The following is a 23,849-nucleotide window of genomic DNA, read 5'->3' on the forward strand; positions in this document are numbered from 1 at the left end:
AAGTGGGCTGGGCCGGGCTGAGAAATTGAGATTCATCTGATCCAATGTAAGGCCACTACTTGATGCACGGTGGTCATTGTATTTGTATGCCATAGTTGCCATGGATTTTGGCATGTTCTCCCCCCCATGGATGTATGTGCATGAGCATGAATGTTATCATCCCCCATCATCACAGGTTTCTTTTGGAAAGGAAGAGCACAGACAGACATGTTAATGTTGGGAGGCGACAAAAACTGAGATGATGACGTTTATCCTGACCTGTCCAGTCAGATCATGACATCAACACGTGTGTCACAACATGGTTTGGGGTCAACCAACCAACCAACCCACAAATAATAATTAAAAAAAAAAGCATTAGAAGAAATAGAGAGAGAGAGAGAGAGCCAGAATGGCGCCGACAGGTAAACAAATAAAAAAACCAGCCCACGTCTCTCATCAGCTTGCTAGCTTCGCTTATTTTGCTGAATGCCGAGGGATGAGTGATGAGTGATGAATGGAATACCACTGTTGATGAATTATATTTTATATGATATTTAAATCTATACTTCCCCACACACCGACAGCTGCACTCCCCCTAATTTCTCCTCAGTCCTCTTTTGCTGCTGGTAGTGGTAAGCTGGTAGCCTTTCCTTCCAATATATATATTTACTTGCAATAGTGTGTGTAGACTGTAGAGGACGATGATGATGATGTCCTCTTCCGTCCTATCAATGCAACCAAAGCTCTTGTCTGTCGTTCAAAAGTGCAGCAACCATTTTGGCCTCTTGTTATGAAAGAGCCTTCTTCTTTTGTACGTAATCGTGCGATTCTTTCTCCATACTCCACATTATCTTTATCTCTCTCTCTCATCTAGTTCTGGTTGATTGTTTTCTTGGGTCTTTTTTTTTTTGTAATTTCCTTTTTCCCAGCTGCTCCACTTCTCTACTACTGCTACTGTGAGCTCACATTAGAACCGTCTCCCCCGTACCTCCTTCAGTCTCGGCTTCACGGCTTTGGCCATTTCCTCGGTTCATCAGTTGCCGGCCTAAACAGTAAACACCAGACTTTGATCATGTTCATGGTGGTCGTTTTCTTGACATTGTTTCTTCAAGACAACGGGCCCCATCTAATTAATGCATTTTCCCCACTTTTACCATCTGATAACAGTGCGACCCTTTTTTTTTTTTTTTTCGTTTGGCGGGCATTTAGCATTCATTCATTTTACTGTCATCTCACTATCAACTTACATTCCCAATCCCAACCATTTATCATTTATATATATATATATATAAATATATATATATATATATATATATATATATATATATATATATATATATATATATATTATGTTGCTTTAAATCTATTGACTCTATCTAATCTAGAAATTAAAATGCTCGGACGACCACCATTTGCAAACATTAATATTATATTATATTATTGAAATACTTGATTTTTTTTTACCTAGTTGTGAATTCAAAGCAAGTATCGAGTGAAGATAACAATCTTTGATCGAATCAATTAGGTGTCTGCAAAAAGTACAGTGATTTTTCACTTATCGGATAGAGGCCGCTGTTGCAAGAAGGTTTAAACTTAAAGTATCGATACACCCGATACATATTAATATCAATAAACAGAAGCAAAGTAAAATAGATGGAACATGCTTGATTGTGTTTTCTTTTTTTTTTTTCTAAACAAAAACAACTTAGACATTGAGAAACGCTCCCTCATTGTTTGTCACCGAAAAACATAACTAGATTAGCTGTGTGAATTGTGATTGACATGTGAAAGAGTATGATTTGAATTCTGCAGTGGTGATTTTGGCACAACTGGTAATTGGTAAATGGGGCACTCTTTAATGAGAAGTCAAAAGCTCACCTCAGTACAGGGATGATTTTCTCTTTTTGACTCTTTTTTTTTTTTTTATGTTAATCTACAATTCCCTGCTCTTATAAGAAAAGGAAAGTAAAGGAATATGCCCAAGAAACTACCCTTTTTTGCAATTTTTGTTTTAATTTCATTATTATTTTCATGAGATGAAATCTAAATCAAAGCTTAACTGTAGCCAAAAGTTGCAACTTTCATAAAACGTAAGCATTGAAACTCTTTTCTCATGAATTGTATTCAGCTACTTTGTAATTGACGCTAGTTCCTTTCGGACTGTTCTTAGTCATTACCTCATTACCTTATTGAAGCTAACAAGGATTAAATCGTGAAAACATATCACAAACTTGAATAACCTCGCGAGCTCGCTGAAAAAGAACGAGGGAATGTAACAAAAAAAAGGGGGTAGAGTAATTATAGTTGATCTAAGAGTTGGAATATTGTGTAATTGAAGGAAGGGGTGGATGCACAGTTCAATTCCGTCATTGATGTACATGTTAAATAGTATTCGGCCACTGGACGACATGGTAAACCAGACAGAATTGTTCAGTGGTGGGGTGAAGTGTGATTTGAGAAGCCACCCAGACCCGGACTCGGACCTGGACCCAGACCCAGAATGGGTTCCCCTCACTATTTTTCATCTAACAGGACACTACAAAAACTGTCTTCTACAGTCAAAACTGGAAAAGGGATTCATGAATCAGGTGGGCATAGAGTATGATGACTCTCTCTCTCTCTCTGCCTGCTTACTTGCTTACTCAAACCATCTGTTCTGTGCCACCTTCCACTACATCAATGTTAATAGTATCTTTCCCCCTCCTTTTCTAAGAATTTTGGGTCTTTAGTTTCCTTCTGCCAAGCGGAAAAAAAAATAAAAAATAAGAATCACAAACTATTAATAAAGCAATCTGTCGTTTAGTGCCCACAGTTTTTGGATGATGACGACGACCAAGAGAGATGCTATGGTGTATCTACGTGTCTGTCTTGATCTGATCAGAGGTCAAAAATCAACCAAGCGTCGTATAAATTAAAGCCCCAATATTGATTCTACTTCTTCTAAATAAGCAGTTTTCTTTCCTTTTTCAAATAGAAAAATAACAAGGAAAAAAAAAGGGCCCCATGCCATCAAGTTGTTGGTCAAAAACGTCTGGAGTCTGGACAGGACACGCGTACGACTGTGATATGGGATATACCGTAAGCATCATTATTACGTACCATCGTGCACCAATTTGTTTTGGTAAGATGTCTTTTAGCTAATAGCTGCATCTACATGGCAGACAAAAAGAAAAAAAATATATCTCCACCATGGACGGTGGTGGCTTTCAAATTTAGGATGGTTGTGTGGAGGGTGGGCCACACCCTCCCACAACCGAGCGATTGGATTTGGCGTAGCGCGTAAGATTACCCTACGCCCTATAGTACAGGCTATTACCCCCCTCCCCCTACATCAACTCAAACTCTATTCAACCGCGTCGACCGAAATGATAACGTAACTGGCATGGAATCGAATCACTCCGAACACGTGTCGCAAATCCATTGGCCTTACAAGTGCAATTACCCCAAAGTTGGTGCTTCACTGTCTCCAGTCTGACTGAACCGCCCCACTCCCTCCCTCTCAACTTCCAAGCCCGGAGGAGGAGAGTAAAAATTAATTTTTTTTAATAAGTAAAAGAGAGAGAAGCAAAGAAAGCGAAGGGGATGGTTCCACGTGTCGAAAGGAGACGTCAGAATGACGAAGAGTGCGGATTTTCATCCGATAAAATAAAGAAAAAGGAGAGTGATGTTCAGTTCAGCACTTGGTGCAGCCGTTGGTCCAAACTCAGGCCCAGCTGAGTGCTGACGCTTCCTTCCCTCTCCTCCTTTTCACCAGTATGCCTTGCATCATCATTTCTCATGCGACGTGGTGCTGACGTCTTTCTCTCTCTCCTCTCTCCTTTCTCAGCCCTCCATGTGACCAACTTCCACTTCTGGAATTACAATACAACGTCATCCTCGAATATTAAATGACTCGTCCAGCCTTATTTGCCGTTGATTCATTTGATGACGTAAATAATTACTGATCAAAATATAGTGTAAGTGGGGTCTACATTGAGATTTGCTTTTGGCTATTGCATCATATTGCATTCGACCCACTGAATCGACTCCCTTCTTTTTATATAACCCTCTCCCTTCCTCAAACCCACTAGTTCGTTGACAAAAAAGGTCATCTGTCTCTCTGCTTCTTCTTTCTCACACACCGGCGGTGGAGGAGCAAAGGAGGGGATGCAAGGGATAGGGTGTTTCCGTTCTGTATCGGACGGGGGAGTGAGGGTGGAGCTAACGGCGGCAGCAACAGCCACGGCGATGACAAGAGGCCCTTTGACGATAGATGTGGCGGAATCGGTGGAGAAGAAGATCGAGCGGCTTATATCGGAGAATCCGGTGGTCATATTCAGCCGGCCGTCGTGCTACATGTGCCATGTGATGAAGAGGCTACTGTCCACCATAGGTGTGCACCCCACCGTCATCGAATTGGACGATGGAGAGTTGGGTGCTCTCGCTGCTCTTGATAACAGCGACGGAGAAGGTGGGACTGGTGCTCCTGCTCCGGTAGTTTTCATAGGTGGGACGCGCGTCGGAGGTCTAGAAAGTCTCATGGCTCTTCATGTCAGTGGACATCTTGTGCCCAAGCTTAGAGATGTTGGTGCCCTTTGGGACTGATGCTCATCACTCATCACCCTATTTCTGTAATCTCGGTTCCTACCTACAGAGATATTAATATCACCATCATTGTAATTGAACAAATTAGGAATTCTCTTACCCTTTCTCGATGTTTTATATTTTTATTTTGTTTTTTTTTTTTTGTTTCATTTCCTTTCCTTTTTACTGTTTATAGTTGGGGGGAGAAAAGATTGAATTGGTGCAGTGCAGAGATGATGTAAGGACTAAAAGAAGAAGAAGAAGAAGGAAGAAGAAGGAAGAAGAAGAAAGAATTGTTGTATTTTAAAGGTTTTATAATTACTACTCTATTTGAGGAGTGTGTGGCGTCTATGAGTTTGTAGAGGGGGAAGGAGCAGAAATGCAGAAAACGAGACCACGTGTTAAGTAAACAATAAATAACACGGGGACCCATCACCCATCACCCCCATCCATGAAATGATTTCTTGAGCTCAACTCCATCCTCAGTTTCCAGTAGGGGATCAAAGACATATCTTCTGAGGTGAGGAGATGGTTCTGCTTCTGCGGAGGCCATGTGTGGTGTTTTAATATGACTGGGGTACTCTATTTTGCATGAGCAACACGTAGCAGCAGACGTCCCAGATGCTTCAGTTCAGCCTATACACAGCCATATTACTTAGGCTCTGTCTCTGTAGGAGCTCTTTCTGTTTCTTAACTGTTAAGACCACCTCTTCTTTTCTATATCAAGCAAGCAGAGAGAGAGAGAGAGAGAGAGAGAGAGGAGGTGATGGCAGTTGGGGGGCAGGGGAGGAAAGAGAGTGAAAATGGGGGAAGAGAGAGAACACATCAAAACCAAACCATGAACAGGTAATGTCATGTCGTTGGGATTGGAAAGCACACAGCTGGAAAAGGACAGCCCATCCTTTCGTTGCCCTTCCTCCCCAAGTGCAAGTGCCTGAATGGGCTCATCCACCAGTCACCTTCCCTTTCTTTCTTCTTTGTTTTTTTCTTTTTCTTAATTAAATATTATTATGAGGTTTGATTTAATAATTAAAAAATAAACCTTTAATTAATTTCTTAATATGACATTGAATTGTATGAAGTATGAACAACTAGCATATTCGCCGTGTACACGTGTCATCCATGCACCGGCTCTTACAACAGATTCCCCCCGTTGGAGTTGAGTTGAGAAATTCTACTGACGTTTCCAGAATGATTCATTTATTTCATGAGCCAATGATGCCTCCATTGCCAATGGCGAGTGGGGAGGCCGGCCGGCCTATCATAGCGCCTATGACCATGGAATCTCGTCTGACAACCATCCCCCCCCCCTCTCTCTCTCTCTAGTCTCTGCAACTACAAACAACGGACGGATCCAAATCCAAAATACCAAAAGATGAGAGAGCATCTGCACCATCCACATTCCCTTGCAATTATTGTGTACTACCAGTTACAACTCTACATCTACATGAGTAAACAACGACTTCCATGCAACTCCTCGGATCTTGCCCTCTTTTAGTGGGAAGGGTTGCCCACTTGTCATGAACATGCACACTACGCACTACAGGACAAAATAAAAGGACATATTGGGCTGGGTCCCACTCTTTTTTTATGTTTATTTATTGAGTGGTAGCCTGGTAGGGTGAAGAATTCTCGCCAAAAAAAAAAAGAAAATTTTAAACAGGCAGGATTCGTTTGAGACTGTTGAAGCAATTTATTTGCCCTATTCATTCCATCACAGAGAAATTGATTAGAGTAAAAGGAAAGACAAACCCCTATTTATTGACCCAATATCTTATTTTGAAAATTAAATAATTTAAAAGGAATGAAGCAGTGGCAGGGTTGGAGCTCCAAGGATGTAATAGTGTATGGCCTACTCAAGGTTGTAGCAATAAAATACTGCGGGGCGGGGCTTATGTCACAGCTTAGGTATGAATGTATGACGAAAGCTGTACTTAAATAAGCGTCAACAGGGATGGGTTTGCTTTGCTCTGATAGATTTAGAGTACCCACCCTAGAGTCTTCCAACCGTGTATTCTTTTCTATGACAGTCTTATCTATAATATTATCTGTGTAAGCAAGTTTTGCTCCAACGGTCCCTTGGTTGTGGCTTATACAAAAGCTTAGTTTTTTTTTTTTTCGCTTTCCCAAATTATTCCAACTGGCTAGCATTACTACAGATAATCTCAATGCACCGTCACCATTAGAGTAAGATGGTAGTGGATCTGATGTAAAGTGTAGTATGAGAAGACAAGGAGATAATCTCAATGCACCTGGAAGGAAACTATCTGTGTATCTATAATATTATCTATGTATGTAAAGTGTAGTATGAGATGACAAAGACTAAAATGAGCTATACAATCCCCTTGCAGGTAATGCCATGTATCTGGTAAAAGGAGTTGATGATGGTTCATTGGCTTCCAATAAAGATGACAAAGAGGGAGCTATAATGGTTCAGTCATCCCCACAAGACCATACTCCTTGTGTTGTGTGTTCCTACATCCTATTACCACCCAAGTTTGATGGCAGCTGCTCTAACACCAGGGTTGCTAGTGCTGGGGACTAATGGAGTTCTCTTAAGGCTAGACGGTACAGTAGCAAGAACCATTGGAGATGTTAAGAAACTTTCTAGCCAATAATACATTGACAACCAGCTTCAGATTTCTGATCTTACTAAATATGGAGGCTCGACGTGGATGGGAATAGGCCTCTGCAGATACTATGCAAAGCCGATACATATCCGTTGATACTTCAAATCTAAGCCTAAAATTGACAATGCAAGTCTTGTCCCCAAGCGCGTTATACTCCTACCACCTCCAAGAACGAAAGCTCTTTTTGCCAAGTAACAGGGGGAATTCAAGCCCAATAAATCTGGAGGACACTGGAGGGGTGAACAACACCCTGACAAAGACGATGATGATGAGTGAAAATCAACCTCAATAAGCATACATATGCAAATATGTACAGTACAAATACATACAAAATACAAGGTTTTACCGTCTACATATTTGTATTTGTACTCCTTCCAAACTGAACCTGATTAACATTATGAAAACCCCGTTATTTGCAATTTTGCATTGATAAATTCTGCAATTATAATCTATAATCAGTCGCTTGTATCTACTTGTCAACTGAACAAAAAGAAAAAGAAAACCCAACAATTACACCATTCACAAAATATGAAAAAAAAAATTTGAAGCATTCTAATTGTGACATCAAGACTTGAGGTTGGACATACAGAACCCCAAGAAGAAAAGGACTACGTGTATGCTTCATGAGAATCAGAACAAGACATCCAACAGATCCTCAAAATAGTTCCTTCCACATAGATGATAACTTCTGCTTTTATGCGCCATGAGTAACCATAGGTTTTGTACCTGTATTCTGTAAATTGTCTCGCTTTCCATATGGGTGATACCTTCCGTTGACAGCAGCAGTACTCCCATATGCACCCTAACAACCAGCACCACCAATACCAAGTGGCCCCCCATATGCCTCTACATAGTACATGGATCCATCAAACCCAGCACCATACCCATAATAGCCTAGGTCATATCCTGCATAATACCCTCCTGCCATTCTTCCATCATACCCTCCACCAAATATATAACCAGCATTATATCCAACTGCATGACTGCCAAACTCCCCATATGAGGTTGAAACACTACCATTATGAGCTCTTGTATCATACCCTTCTCCAGGTTAGTTCCAATCACTAGAATGTATTCCTATCTTGATTTTACGGTTCACCTGTTTGCCCCCAAGTTCATGTGGTTTTCCCTCAGATATGATCTCTTCGACAATATTTTCATCTTCAAATGTGACGAAATCAAAACCTCGTGACAGTCTGGTGCTATGGTCCCACATGATCTGGTGCTCAATAATGGAATCATATGAAGAAAAATATTCCTTCAACTCATCTGCCATAAAATAAAAATATTTGGTCAAGGGAGAAGAAGTTGTCAAGGACCAGGTTTGCATTAATACCTTCGGTGAAAGATGGGGGTATTCCACCAACAACAATCTTTCTGGTTATCTGCTCCACTTTAACTTGCATTTGCATATCCCCTTTTGGGACTGTTTTCTTCACTTCTACCTGAGGTAAGAAAGCGCAACCAATGAGCATCAAAAGAATATAGATCAAGGAATAGGCATTGAGCAATAGAAAAACTACTAATTTTAAATGAAAATATTCACACATGATGCAATTAAAATTTGCAGTTCCAATCTTACTGTTCTGCCATCAATAATATGTCCGTCTTCCAAAGCCTTCTCCACAACTGCTGGGTCAGCAAATGTAACAAATCCAAACCCCTGTGGCCTTCTAGTATGTTTATCCTTCATTATTGCTGAATCACTAATTTCTCCATATTTGTTGAAATAATCGGTGAAAGCCTCTGGCATAAATTACCGGAAATTCAATAAGAAGAAGCTGGAGAAAATGTATGCATGGAATAGATAAAAACTGAACCGTGTGCAAGTACAACAGAAATACCAAGTTACCAACTACCCAAATTATTCTCCAACTTCCAAGATTCAAATCGGTAAGTTTTCTACTTTAAGAGAAAAGCATCTACAATACCCGTGCACCAAAACACATACAGGACATGAATTTACCAATATAAGCTATTTCTCTATATTGTTCTTGAAGCATGCTGCACAGTGCACTACTAAAGCATGGGTTTTAAAAGGTGGACATATGATGAAATATGGAACCACAAACAATACAAACTACATTTTTTCAGGTACAAGAGTGGAAAATGGCTAACAAAAAGATTGACAACAAAACATTCTAAAAAAGACGAAAAATTCCTCCAATCATTTTATGGCTAAAAAATGCATAGAAAAACATTTTGAGTGACCTAAATGCTAAGTTGCTTTGGTTCCACGGTCTGCTAATGCTCTGGTAGACTCAATAGCAAAACAAGGAGCAATGAGGAATCAATTCTTTTGGGGACCAGTTCCCCGAGGTGGGGAGTTGTAAAGTTTCTTTATTTTATGTATTGGTAATGGTTAACCGTGGCCAACCATCACTGTGGGTTCTGTTCTGCAAGCATCTTTGTAATGACTTATTTCTATTAATGATGTTAATTATGTTATTCATAAAAAAAAAACACAAAAATATTTCCTATCTGGTAATTCATTTTCCACTTGCTAGATGCAACAAAAAAAAAAAGGTTTCAAAACGTCACCTATTGTGCCACAAAAATCAGGGAAGATAAATTAAGATGGCAAGAAAGTTAGATGGTTGGTGTAGCCAATTTATTAAAAAGATACCTTGGATATGCATTTTGTGGCAACTGGCACTGATGAATGGATATATCCAAAAATTGAATACATCCATAACACATATGCCAAACAGTTAAGCAATTATTGCTCCACAACAAAAGTAAAATAACTGTAACAGGCACAAACCTTATGTTACTGAAATACCCAGACAAATCCAAAAAAGTTCCATACTGATTGAGCTTTAGCTAGAATTTTTGGATATTAATATTATGTTATCTAAGATGTGGCAAACATGACAACAATTACACTTCTTACACGGATCCATAAACTGTACACTATTTAGTCCAGTACAATGTCCATTTGTCCTATAGGGAATATGTATTTACTTCTAAGTCCATATTATTCTCTTGACTTTCACAAATGCCATACTTCTTATGTGTCAAACAGTGTTACCAATAGCAATGTTAACAAAACACAGCTTCGAAGGACTAAGAATGCAACAACTCAGTGTGTATTTCTTGTAATGCACTTGGGCACCCCCTGCTCTGTTTACTAAGAGGTTAAGGCAATCTTTGAGTATGTCCATCAATGTGGATTTTTAAGTTCCTATGAGCAGGACTTATGCCATATAGCAGAAAGACTGCTGAACCCTCTAAGTGGCCGTATGTTTAGCTTCCTTGTTGACATCAGCCCCATAACCATTTTTTATTGCAAATCTGAATTTTCTTCATCACAAATTGGATCTTCTTCAACTGAAACATGGCAACCGGACTGAAACTTGCCAGATGGAATTAGCATGAAATAGATCACTGGACATGTTCCAACTGCCAGCTCAGATCCTGCACACCAAAATAGATATATCAAACTCATTCTTAACGAAACAGTGAACCTGCCCCCTATGCAAAATCATGTTTCACTTTCGTTCTTGATTGGGAAGGAAATGAGAAATAAACACTAGACTTTTTAATGTCAATGGAAAAAGAAGCTAATATCATGACTAACTTGATAGCAAGTCAAAAGAAACCCATTGGATCATAACCATGGAAGAATTTACAGATGTTTCAACTTTCAATCAGTTCCATCACAAGAGGGCTGACAGTCAATTGCTTCTTTTTCTTGAGCAAGGCAGTTAATGGTGTGTGAGAGATCCCACTATTAGACCAGGACCATCTGCATAGCAGGCACATTTAGGGAAACAGAGAATATAATTACTGCTTTATGCGGACCAAATAGGAAAGGAACAACTATTAAATCAAGGTTTTAACATCGCTACAGGGTTTGAGAGTACAGTATGCCTCAGGATTATGGAGAGTTAAAATGGAGGTTAACTTTAGTGGTGATTAAATGGATGAGATCTTTATTCTACTTTTTCTTTTGAAGGGTAACTAGGAGTCTAGGATATCATGGATTAGAATTGCAAGTCAGCTAGGCTTTGTTTATTGGAATGCATCTTTGAGTCAAGCTCAAGCCAGGTTTTCAGGCCTCATTTCTCACCAGAAAAAAACCCTTTCCTTTCTTGAGAAAGTACAGAGACCCCTTATTAGTTGAGCTTGGGCCTGGTTTTTAGGCCCTATTGCTCATCAGACAAATTTCTTCTTCTTGATGCTACCAGAGGTTTGTTAGCAAAAGACAACTTACACTTTCCACATCCTTTCTGTCACACCATTCACCTTTGGGGCATCAAACTACAAACTGAAGTATAGACCTTGCATCAAAGAAATATTTTTAAATAGAAATTATGGTTGTTCTCCAAAATTTCATGTCTTCCATCGTTTCTGCTACAGCATTCAAATCTAGGACATCAATCTACACATAAAAGCAAGATCTTGACACAGAAATTATGGTCATTCTCCAAATCCTACATGTACCTAGCATTAGTTACTGATAAATCATCCGTTTCATGCAGGACAAGATAACCTGCACCTTCTTCCTACACCTCACCAAAAAAGGGATAACTGGATAGAAGAGTGAACACCTTATGCTACCATCCGTGATTATCCTAGGGCTTTCCATATGGATGCAGTGTTCATTTTTTATCATTTTACCAACCCTAGAATTTCGCCACACCATTTTAAACATCAATCAGAAAGCTCAGTCCCTCCCTGTGCCAACAAAACAATGGGTTATTTTACTTGACCTTTTCTCCTTAAATGATGAGACTTTGTGCATCATGGCATAAGTTTCTCGTAGATGGATCCCCTTTATTCCCCATAAAATGAGAATATCTCTAAAAATGTTACTTCTCTTTCTTCTTTGTTTCATTTGGTGTGTTCTGGGATTATTAGTTGGGTAGTCATTCCAGAATCCACCAATTCGGTGTTTCCCTCCTGCATTTCCGCTTCCAGCACCACCCCAGGTAAAAAAAGGCACAGCCTTAGATAATAGGACCTTTGCTACAATAGCAACAATGAACTCTATTAATATCTGTTTCAGCAACAATGAACTCACGACATTCTCTGCATACCAGTTCCTAAATAAGCACAATTATAAATGGACCACAATTCTTATCCAATTTTGCCACTGGAAATAGTTATCAGTTATGCCCGTCCTCGAAACGATGGGAAAAAATCATAATCAAACTACTAGAGAATCACGATAACATCTTACTATCAAAGATTCACAATACCTTATTACCACCAACGATCCGACTAAGAGGTTAAGAAATATAAGTCACAAAATATTGCATTTATAAGCTTATAAAACGAGAGGCAATAACGATGGTTGTACCTTCTGTCGTGTCGCGGGCAACGCCACCAACGAAGATTCGAAAACAAGAAAAGTACAGTGGTTATTCTCCTTTTCTCCTCATTTTCGCGGTAAATTTGGGAGGGCTGACTTTCAGCGCGAGAACCCGCTCTCCTTAAATCTAATAAACCAAAATTTCTAACACAAGCACATACAGAGTTCTATAATCCATACTATAAAATCCTAAGACCTTAAAACTAACCCTGGAGGGGAACCGCGGATATCTGACTGCTTTATCTCATCGCTTGCATTACATACACTTCCGGTCCCGCGTTCCAAATATGGTTCTTCACTAGTTTCTCCCTCAAAATATCTTTCCTCACTTTCGCCGCTAATGGGGACGTTATCATCTCTGTTTCGTTTCTCTTCCGCAATGCCCATGGCTTATTTTCTGTTCTTTCTACGTTTTTTTTTTTTCCTTTTGTCTGTACCTATAGACCTGCGAACGAGCAAATATTATTTCATAGGACTTCGAACTTTTTTCTTGAGGTCATCAAAATAAAAAAAACCCTAAAAAGACTGAAGACCCTCGGACGAAATACCTCCCTATCGAAGGCTTATCAAAGAAGGATTTCAATGAGTTACAGACTTCCAGGGTTCTCCTCTTCTGACTAAACGATGCAAGAGACGGAACTTTCTGTGGCTTGGGTTACGGTCTTGCAGAGACGTAGAACGGAAATCTCTGTGTAAAAAACACCGTGCTCCTGCAAGAAAAAACGAAAACAAATATGAGGAGTAACTACTATTTGAATATTTCGTTTTGAAAAGGTGACGCCTCCGATATACGGTTTTAAATGTTGGTGAAATGTGATATTCTTGGAATCTCGGTTTCGGACATTGTGACCGATACGAAATATTATTTATTTTGAACGGAATTTCGACATTAGGTTTAAGATTTCGGGCCGGTCACCCATGAGCGGGATCCACCGAACTCTCCATTTAGATTTCGGATCAGGTCCCAACAGTCGGTACGAAATATCTTGTAATTTGGCTGAAGTGATAATTTGGTCATTAAAATTTTAAAATGTGATAATTTAGTATTCGAAACTTTCAAAATATGACAATCATACTATGTGTGTGAGATGTTACAATCATATTATATCTTTTTGATAAATGTCAAACTACATTAATATCATCCCCTCTAAACATATGAAAAATAAAAAATAAAATGTTTTCTAAAACAGTTGAAACACTTGATATACATGTCCATGTGTATCAGATATATCTATACTTAAAACATTGGTCACAATAAATATCTCTAGCCAAATTTGTATTGATTAATTCTAAAAATTTCACATAAAAACAGCAATGGTACCAAACACAGCCCTATGATTTAACTTATACTTCTTTTTCAATGATGCAACCCATCTAGTATATATTAAAGGAAGGTCTTCAGGCCATAGCCCCCCACCATTCACACACATGGCAACCTCGAATTTCTGGAAAAAACATATCATAAGTTGGCTGTTCACATTTTTAAAGAGAAAACCCATTCCTCATATACATAAAAAGCATATTGTTCTCTCTCTCCCTCTCTCTCTCTCTCTCTCTCTGCCTTCATTCTTCATTATTCCTCTCATTTAGTTTTCTCCATTCTTCACATTGTTCTCCCTCCCATCTATTTCTCTCACCTTTTCCATCTAGTTCTCTCCACTATTCACCTCCTTTGTACTTTTTTTTCCTTCTTTCTACAAGCATTTTGACAAGGGGGTTACTTTTCTCTTGGATCATGTATCAGGCATTTGATACAGTGGATGTTGCTTTATGCTTTATTGTCCATTCGCAGTTCTATTCAATTCATGGTCAATTCCGTTCACAGTTCTCCACGGATGCAGTTATGGAAAGCAATTACAATCTCTAGTAATAGTTGTAATGTTTGGGGCTTTGCTATCTTTTGCAGATCTACCCCAACCATCCTATTATCGGCTCCTTGCAGTCTCTTTTGGGAACCTCTCATGTCATTTCTTTTGCCATTTGTGGTGGATTGGAGTTGTGCTTATATACTTCTATTGGTGATTTTAATTCACCTTTTTTTTTATTGCATAAGCTCGTTATATTCTACTTCATCCATTTATATATTTTGTTCTTATTGAGAACTTGTATCAATTTCTTCAATGAATGAAATATGATTTAAGCCTTAAAAAATTTTAATTCATACACGTGACACTTTAAGATAAGTGTCATACATTCAGTAATAGTTGTTTAGAAATACATGAGAAGTGGGAAAGTTCCCATTCTCATCCATTCCTAAAAAAATGCAGGAAATGTAAAAGTGGTTATCCACAACCACTTCAGTCTATAGCCTACAATTTCAATAGTTAGTTTTATTTGAATTTCAAATATAAATATAATTATTAGACAAATAGTGAAACTCTAATAAAATAATATTACTATAAAAAACAAAAAAAGAGTAAAAACCAAAATAATACATATGTGTGACTGCCCCATAACAGGGTCACATGCTAGATAAAATATAATAAGTCTCTTAAATTAAATAAAAATCTATCAAAACATCAAATGAAAAACCTAACTTAAATTTTTAATATACATGATTTTAAAAATTTGAAAATTGAAAATAATTCATATTAGTGGCCCGACAATCCCTCTCCCCTTAATCTCCTAACCTTGGTGATAGTGGGATTTTATCCCAAGTCTCTGCTACAATTGAATGAATTAGAGATCCCGGTCTTTGCTACGATTGTACAATTCTAAGTCGAGAGGTGTTGTAAAATCATCGAGTTAGCAGAGGGAGCTCATATTATTTGAGAGTTCCTGAAACTCCTCTTGCCCCAGCCAATGACATTGCTGAATACAAGTTTGAATCAGCTACTAATTTATTGTGGCAATAACGCTTTGTCTGTTTAGTGGGCAGTAGATTTCGTGCACAATAATAAAATAAATGAATCATGAATTTTACTGATGTGAAACCTTATCATGGATTCCATAACCCTTAAACAATTAGAGCATTCCCAATATATGCTACAGTGGCCTGTTGGGACAACGTTGGAAGCATTTTATTGGTAGAATACACTTGCCCCTGAACACGAAAGCACTCGAAAGGTTAGAGACTTGCAATCCGGATTTATCACTGTGTTTAGGGAATTAGGGCTCATGCGTCGGGTTGCTTTGGACTAATAGACCCAATCCCATATCCAAACATCAATAGAGGGCTGTAGTGTTCTGTTCTGTGGTAGAGTGCTCTTGACTTGTTGTGGGTAGAGATAAGTTATCTATTTCTAATCCTAATCGTCTGTCTGTCTGCACAGAAGTAGGAAATTCGTGTCACTGCTGCCAGCCTTCCATTCCATCGTTGCACCTCACATTTGGTATCTGGAGGGATAAAAGCAGGAAAAGAAATGGCGATGGCAGTCATCAAGAACAACTTCTATGACGTCTCTTCGATAGTTCTGAAACCATCAACCGCCATTCCAACTACCGTGGCAATGTGCTCGAACTTCTGTCCCCGTATTTCCAACCGCTTGCCAGGCCCACCCATCTCATCATTCCCTACTCAGCCACGCCTTTGTGTCTCTGCCAACGCCTTTTCTTCTCAGGCTACCAATGCAACATCTAAAGGTCTATCTTTTCTTATCACAATACTGCTGGTTCAATTGATTTTTTTCCCGACGTGCAAATATTCAAGTTTTAGTTTCGATTTTGCTGAATGTATTGAGGTTCATAGCAGCAAAATTGTAAGAAACTTGTGTTTTTACTTGTTAATTTTGCCTCTAAAATAAACTGAAAGCCTGTTTCCTTCATTTTATTAACTTATTACTACTATGGAATATGAAGGAGATTTGCGCTTCTGAAAAGAAGCTTAAAATTAATGCTATTTTAAAGGGGGTTGGCGTTTTCCAACCAAGATTGGGGTTTAAGTGGTTAACGCAACTGGAAAGGATTGTCTGCTCTTATTCGGCGGCCCTCTTGTTTTTCTTTCATTCTATTGGTTGTATTGGAGTTTCTGTCTATCTGTTCATTTGATGGCCAAAGGCAGTAGAAAGTCTTCTTCAATCAATATACTTTCTAAAGTAAATTTTTAATTGGGGTTAAAGCTGAGTTGAGTTGAGTTGCTAATAGAAGAATGGATTTGGAGTTGATCAAAAGTTCTTTCTCCGTATTTGTTGCTTTAAATGTTTCTTGTATTGTACTTGCAACAGAGGAACTTCCATCTCGAATAGGATTTTTGGGTATTGGAATAATGGGCTCTCCAATGGCACAAAATCTGATAAAATCTGGGTATGTTATGATTACCTTAACCGATGAATTGCATTAGAGAACATGCTAGCTTAAATTTGTGCATTGTTTAATGAAGTAGTAAGAACAATAATTGAGAAATATTAATATTCTCTTAAAGAATTATTTTACGAGCTTAAGGCATAAGAAGGTGCTTAAAATTTAAATGCGTTTAAGAGAGCCTAAATTTCCTTCTTCCAGTCCACTGACTCTTTTTCTACTTGTGAAGTGTGGTACCTGGAGTAATGGGTTTTTGGGAATGCAAATCATTAAATCATGATCTTGTTTACAGAGTATTGATGCAAGAATTGTGATGATATTTTTGTTCCTACACACAAGTTTGGTTCTAAGCTGGGGAAGTGGATATTCCCAAAGTTTAATTCTTTTACTTGTATGTTGTAGATGTGATGTGACTGTTTGGAATAGGACCAAGAGCAAGTGTGATCCTCTCATCAGCTTGGGAGCAAAGTAAGTTGGCAATGAAATGGTTGCATACAACCCATTTGATTATTTTATGTTTTTTCCCCTCAGAACATTTTTCTTTCTCCCAAAGTATATTGTTCTCTGTCACTTTTATGCTTGAGCTACTTATATTTAACTTGATCTTGATTGTGGATTTTCCTATTAAATGTATAGATACTGGGGAAATCAAGTTTAGGTAATATGCACCAGTTAATGGTGGGAATTCATGTTTAGTGGAGAACCTTTTATTTTGGGTGCCATTCCAACTTTACTTCATCTGTGTAGTTTCTACTGTCAGACATGTCCACTCTGAGGCCATAAAGTTCATTATTAGCTATACCTTTCGTGCTTTGGTTTCCTGCAAAATCTAGATATTACCAAACAACAGGATTTTACACAAAGTCACCAATTAAACTTCTTATTAGATTAACGGATATTTTCATATATTACCTGTTAGATGTTTCATTGCACTTCCTGTTCAGAATATATTGAAAACCTGCCATTTCTGGTTGCATAGATAATATTTAGAGGTTCTCAAGGCACTTGAATCCAGTATATGCTTCTCTTTTTCTTCAAAATGGTATTGCTCAGACTTGAAACAAGTTGAATTGAGTAGGAAAGACATATATCTTGGATTATCTTGTTACAACCTACTGATTTCAGCATGACTGAAATATCCTGGAACATATAGGATCTGAATGCACTTAGCTCCATCATATGAATTAATATTTCTATTTTATACCCTGGAGTCTTTTTTAGAGGAAAATTAGCAAATACTGGAAAATGTGAATTACTCATGTTTGTTGTAGCTTGTTATCATAATGAACTTTCAGCAGCAAATGCTATTATTGATTCACATGGTTCTAGGCTTCTAGTGACAAATGGGCTCTTTTCAAGTGGATAGGATTATTGAGCTTATTTACCTTCAGAGTAGCTATTATTCGAGATCTGTAATCACCAAAACTATTCTAGGGAGTTCAACCCATTTCAGTTAATTTTAAGCATCTACATTTCTGCAGATATAAATCATCTCCAGAGGAAGTCGCTGCATCTTGTGATGTCACATTTGCGATGCTGGCTGGTCCTGAAAGTGCAGTATGTATGGTTGATTTAATTCAACAGGAATGCACTTAATTTCATATGACTGATTATAGGTATTCTTTTTCAGGTGGATGTTGCCTGTGGCAAGTATGGAGCTGCAAATGGGTTGCGCCCAGGGAAAGGGTATCAATTTCCATTTAACATCCTTGACATTCTAGAAGTTTTTATTTGTAATGCCATCTCTATGAAAACATCCTTGACATTCTAGAAGTTTTTATTTGTATATCTGAGTTTATAATGCCATCTCTATGAAAACATCCTTGACATTCTAGAAGTTTTTATTTGTATATCTGAGTTTGCATCTTCAGATGGAAAGTGATTTTTTAAGTACTTGTCAGGAGATATGTAATAGTAGTATGGAGATCACAAACAATTTACAAAATTACTAGCTTCTTATAGCAGAGTTGTAGAAAAATCTATATACACAAACTTTTGATGACAATGACTACATGCTATATACTCCTTTCCAATTAATCTCTGTTCTTGCTTCACCAAAGATAAACAACATTCCAATCCCTAGGAATTCAAGTCAAGCAGGGCAAGAACCTGATGAAACCAATTTTCATTAAGCACATGAGACAATATCCACAGGCTTCTTTCAAAATCTTTCCCCTGTTTAATTTGTTTGAGGAATCTTTCCAATTAGAATTAGATGAAAGGCTTAAAGCCATGACAATGGTGACTATAAGCCCAACAGGAAAAGCTTTCATCTCTGGATTTATTGACTCTGCCTCAACAATGGGCAGTTGAAAGTCCAAACCAAATTACCCTTATTGTTTGAAATGAATACTCTACACCATGAGGGTCTGGGGTTGTGTTAGGAATCAAATATAGAACCAATTTTGACCACTGATAAAAATTATATATATAGAACCAATTTTGACTCGTCGGATTACTTCAAGTGATCAACAAGAACATGTGTTGGTGAGGGCATGACCATAAATCATTTAGTTCTCTACCGCATGAATGATAAATATGTATTTTTTTCCTTCATACAAAGGTTTAGCGACCAGTTCATGTTTCTTTAATTACTTATAAGCCTAATCACACTGGAGTTTAAATCCATTATTGTGCAGTTGCCTGTATTTTGTTTTGTTGTTTTTTTTTTCACTTAGACCCAACTATTATTATTTTTTTTGTTTTTATTTATTTCAATTTCTTCATGTTTTCTACACTAGTTGATCAAATTGGAAAGTTTTATAAAATTTGTTATTTGTCTTTGTTCTTGTCTTTTGGTGGTTATTTGTGAATGGAACAATTTGTTGGGCACAATGTATGTCGACTCTGTCCACCAACAATAATACTCTTGATGGTATATAATCTTTAGGTAGGTTAACATGAAAAAAGAATATTCATTATTAATGAGAAGCTAGTATAGAGGTATATTTGGAACCCCTTTTTCTTGTAACTCTTTTAATAGATTACTGATGTGGTTTATTTCTATTCTAAACCTTTGGCATCTCAAAATAAGAAACTCAAGCAATGCTTGTTGTTTTGCTATAGGAGTATTTAGGGCATATTTCCTCACGAAGTGCTGGTGAGACCAAATATTAGGAATTCTAGGCCCTTCAAAGCTTCAAGTCCTTGGGATCTTCATTCATATGTATGCAGGATGAAGCCTTGATTGTGTGAACAATTAACATTCGTTTGTATATTCATGGCATTGACACACAAGTGTATTTTGCTTACTGAAAGTGCCTTTGTTATGCATTAAACAACACATATGTTAATGAGACTGCAATTATCTTTCTTCCTAACTGTACTCTTGTATTTTAGTGCATACTTAATTTTCAAAATACCTCCTTTTGTATGAATATTGGTAGGTATGTGGATGTTTCAACAGTTGATGGTGTTACCTCCAAATTGATTGGCAAACATATTAAAGCTACTGGGGCATTATTTTTAGAGGTAAGAAGCTTTTCTATTTCTTGTTCTTTAAAACTTTAGCTTAAGTAAATAACCTGGCTAGGAAGAGTTGTGTCATTATTTTTATGTGCATCAGTGACTCGATATAATCTGTCAGAGGATTTCCGTTTAGATTTAGTGCTTTTTTGATAGGCTCCAGTTTCAGGCTCCAAAAAGCCTGCAGAAGATGGGAAGCTGATATTTCTAACTGCAGGTAATTTCTATTTGTTAATATGCATTTAATATTTGAGTCTATTGTTGTTAGTTTTCTACTGACTCAAGGTGATTGTACATGCTGGCATGAATTTTCAACTCAAAGACCATAGTTTGCTATTGAAAAAATCTAGTTATATTCTGCTTATGCCCAATCAGTTTAATTCACATTGCTATCGTCTAGCCAGATATTTCTTTTTGTTTTGTCATTTTAGCTTCACTTATATTTCTTTACCGAAAACAAGAGAAAAACAGTCCTATAAGAGAGAGAATCCAACTTAAGAAGGATTTTCTAATGAGCTATTTTTGCAATCTTACAGGCGATAAACCTCTATATGAAACTGTTGTTCCACTCTTAGACATCATGGGGAAGGTATTCTCACATTCCCCTAATCCATTTCTCTGCACCTGAACATGTGACATTGTTATCTCTTTCCTTGTACTTTATTTATTTTTTATTCTGCAGTCAAGGTTTTACCTTGGGGATGTTGGAAATGGAGCAGCAATGAAACTTGTTGTCAACATGATCATGGGGAGGTTTGATTAATCATTTTATCAATCAGACCATACTCTATATTTATGGGTTTATGAACTGAGCTTATTTCATTAATTATAAATTTAAACTTTGCAGTATGATGGCATCTTTTTCAGAAGGTTTAGTCCTTTCTGAGAAGGTTGGTCTGGATCCAAATGTTCTAGTTGAGGTATTTCTCTAGTCCATGGTATCTGCACTGATTCTGATTAGACTCCCTCTTTCAAATCAATTTTTTTTTCTTTAAATCCATCTGACCTTGATGTTTCTGTAGGTAATTTCACAAGGTGCCATAAGTGCACCAATGTTCTCAACCAAAGGTCCTTCAATGGTTCAAGCCACATATCCAACTGCATTTCCTTTGAAGCATCAGCAAAAGGTCTGTCATATTGTCATGTTTTTTTGAAAAGAAGAATGAAATAGTCTTCCTTAATAGCATGTATTATAATTGCAGGACCTAAGACTTGCTCTAGGTTTAGCAGAGTCTGTTTCCCAGCCTACTCCTATTGCAGCAGCTGCAAATGAACTTTACAAGGTAGCGAAATCTCATGGTCTCAATGAACAGGATTTCTCAGCAGTCATTGAAGCGTTGAAAACAAAACTGCAATCCTCAGAAAATTAGTAAATTACCTCCTATGATTCATGTAATAATGGTATCTGAATTTCCTTTTCCACTTAAGAATGATATGTATTATGCAATATGGGTCCCAAGTTGGGTTTTTTTAAGTTGCAACCAACTTGATTATTCATTCTAGTTCATTGTTCACATGGTAGGCATGAAGTGCTGATTATTGTTATGATAGAAATTATTAATGGATGCTCATTTCTAATTCAAAACATAGTGGATCATTTATTGGTTTCAGATATTTCTTTTTCTTTCATTTTTTCACATTTAAAATCTTTTAGTTGGGTTGATCTGAAATGATGTCCAGAAAGAGGTGGCATGCTATTCAAATTGTCCATATTGGTGCGCAGGTTGGCCTTGGGGCTTGGGTTACTCTATGGAAACCACATTGATGTGAATTTATAGGTGCATTCATTCCTGAAAGTATTGCAATTAGAAGCATTTTTTCACATGATATTCATTAATATTGACTATAAGAAAATGCCATTACTGCAATCAATGAGAGCATGTTCATGCCTGGCTCGGGGGGGGGGGGATTTTGAGTTTATGAGTTTACTCTCTCATTTGGCCCTTATACAGTTTTACTTGGTCAGTCTAACATTCCATTCAGTATACATATATGTAGCTTGGAGAAGAGGTTGAATTTTCTGGTATTAAAGCTGGAATTTGGAATACCACCTTAATTTTCTGGTTTGGGCACACAAAGATGCTCTCTCGCTCTCTCTCTCCATGCAATTGCTTTTTTGGAATACCGCCTTTAAGTATTTTTTTACCTGTACAGTAATTTGTAAATTGGCTTTGTCCAGCTAATGTTCATCTGAGGTGCCATTTACAAAGTAAGCTTTGCAGACTTTATCCAGCACCCATAGGAAAATTGCCTTCATCAAGTGAAAACCAGCATTTTTCAGTTAAAGGATCTAGTTTTCCACGTATACATAGACGCACTAGTATCAAACAATATGAAAGAAGGAAATAACAGTCAAGATGATTAACAAAATGAGTCAATATGGTCAAATATTCCACTTGTTGCTATGATCTCCACCAATTAGTCACTTTAACAACTTACTGTAACGAAGGACATGGTTCCACTACGATTTTGATTAGTTTATAGAAGGCCTCAAAGTTTGTAGCTTTGACAGGGTTGACTTAGTCTAAACATTATCCAGGATCATTGTGAAAATGGAAAACCCAAACAATATTCTGATTATGTTTAGTCTTGATTTTGGTGGCAAAGCAAGGCATTGGATGGGCCTCTGATACAAAGCACTGTGGCATGGTACTGTGCTTGAATTATTTTCAAATAGCTGGATTTGAGATTTTTTTTACCATCTGGATTGTTGTTTGTCAATGTTATGAATGTATTGTCTGATTAATAAAAGTGTAATAAATTTCAATGTGCTTAAGTTGTGTAATGATTTTAATTTCTTCTAAATTTCAGTTTCATGTCAAGAGAACAGAATAAAGTTCTCCACAATTTGGATGAAATTTTAACTTTTCACTGAAAATTTTCTATATTTATAATAAAATAGTCAAAATGAAAAAGAAAAAGACTAGTACAAACTATATACTATATATAATAATCCATTTTGAGAATCATTTAAATGGTTTTAAAAGAAAACGATGGCTTGTGTTACTGTGAGTATTGAAGAAAACATTATATATTAGCATAACTAAATAATTTTATATATAGATAGATAATGTGCTGGAACTTCTGAAAAAAAAAATAGAAAAGTTTGTTTTGTTCAGGTTCATTTCAAATAAAACCCCGAAATTTTATACAATTGAAAACCTTGAATTGTATAGTTTTCACTGGCATGAGACCAAGGGGGTTTCTATTTTGTTTACATTAATTTTTAGAATCACCACATCAGCAAAAAAATTGAAACATGTTAACTATGTTTTTGTTTTGAGAAGCAAAAATAAGTTGGTTTTATTTTGAAAAATAATACATGTTTCTAAAACCATCCAAATAGTGGTTTCAAGAACGCAAAAAAAAAAAAAAAAAAGAAAAAGAAAAAGAAAGAAAGAAAAAAAAGAAACAAATTTTGGAATACAGATATTATATGCTCTATCTAACATAATATCAATCACCTGTTGAAAACATGTTCTTTAAACTGGAAATTCAAAAACACTATTTTGGTTTCAGTGTTGGAAACAACACCACATGCAGGACCAAGAATATGTTTTCAGAAACACTTCGTTTTCAAACCAGATGGTTTTGCTTTGTTTTTAGAACTCTATTTATTTATTTATTTATTTGACAATGTTTTTGAAACTAACAAT

The 23,849-nt window shown here is 37.2% G+C and overlaps 3 protein-coding genes across 7 annotated transcripts; 2 read left to right on the forward strand and 1 right to left on the reverse strand.

Moving 5' to 3' along the window:
- The first annotated feature begins 4,032 nt into the window (after positions 1-4,032).
- On the forward strand, positions 4,033-4,891 carry LOC148842308 (Thioredoxin superfamily protein). Its single transcript, XM_088958642.1, has one exon. The coding sequence runs from the start codon at positions 4,126-4,128 to the stop codon at positions 4,561-4,563; it is 438 nt and encodes a 145-aa protein (XP_088814768.1). The 5' UTR covers positions 4,033-4,125; the 3' UTR covers positions 4,564-4,891.
- A 2,676-nt stretch (positions 4,892-7,567) lies between these two features.
- Positions 7,568-13,257, reverse strand: LOC148842309 (heterogeneous nuclear ribonucleoprotein 1-like). 4 transcript variants are annotated; one of them, XM_088958646.1, is made up of 6 exons: positions 13,038-13,257; positions 12,698-12,934; positions 12,478-12,616; positions 8,755-8,918; positions 8,509-8,617; positions 7,568-8,441 (listed from the first exon to the last, which is right to left on the reverse strand). In XM_088958646.1, the coding sequence occupies exons 4-6, from the start codon at positions 8,863-8,865 to the stop codon at positions 8,224-8,226; spliced, it is 438 nt and encodes a 145-aa protein (XP_088814772.1). In that variant the 5' UTR covers positions 8,866-8,918; positions 12,478-12,616; positions 12,698-12,934; positions 13,038-13,257; the 3' UTR covers positions 7,568-8,223. The 4 variants fall into 4 exon arrangements, with proteins under 4 accessions (XP_088814772.1, XP_088814771.1, XP_088814770.1 ...); XM_088958645.1 differs by adding an exon at positions 10,137-10,589 and having other exon boundaries at positions 12,478-12,934; positions 13,038-13,232; XM_088958644.1 differs by having other exon boundaries at positions 12,478-12,934.
- Positions 13,258-15,540: 2,283 nt separating this feature from the next.
- GLYR2 (glyoxylate reductase 2) lies at positions 15,541-21,807 on the forward strand. Of its 2 annotated transcripts, XM_088959809.1 has the most exons (13): positions 15,541-15,685; positions 15,762-16,071; positions 16,653-16,731; positions 17,131-17,196; positions 18,210-18,285; positions 18,359-18,414; positions 20,115-20,199; positions 20,350-20,410; positions 20,730-20,782; positions 20,876-20,946; positions 21,041-21,113; positions 21,216-21,320; positions 21,396-21,807. In XM_088959809.1, exons 2-13 carry the CDS (start codon positions 15,852-15,854, stop codon positions 21,561-21,563), a joined length of 1,113 nt encoding a protein of 370 aa, XP_088815935.1. In that variant the 5' UTR covers positions 15,541-15,685; positions 15,762-15,851; the 3' UTR covers positions 21,564-21,807. The 2 variants fall into 2 exon arrangements, with proteins under 2 accessions (XP_088815935.1, XP_088815934.1); XM_088959808.1 differs by having other exon boundaries at positions 15,661-16,071.
- The last annotated feature ends 2,042 nt before the right edge of the window (positions 21,808-23,849 follow it).

Source organism: Nelumbo lutea, chromosome 8 (assembly GCF_056320005.1).
Source record: "Nelumbo lutea isolate HS-2025 chromosome 8, American lotus-T2T, whole genome shotgun sequence".
NCBI lineage: Eukaryota > Viridiplantae > Streptophyta > Magnoliopsida > Proteales > Nelumbonaceae > Nelumbo > Nelumbo lutea.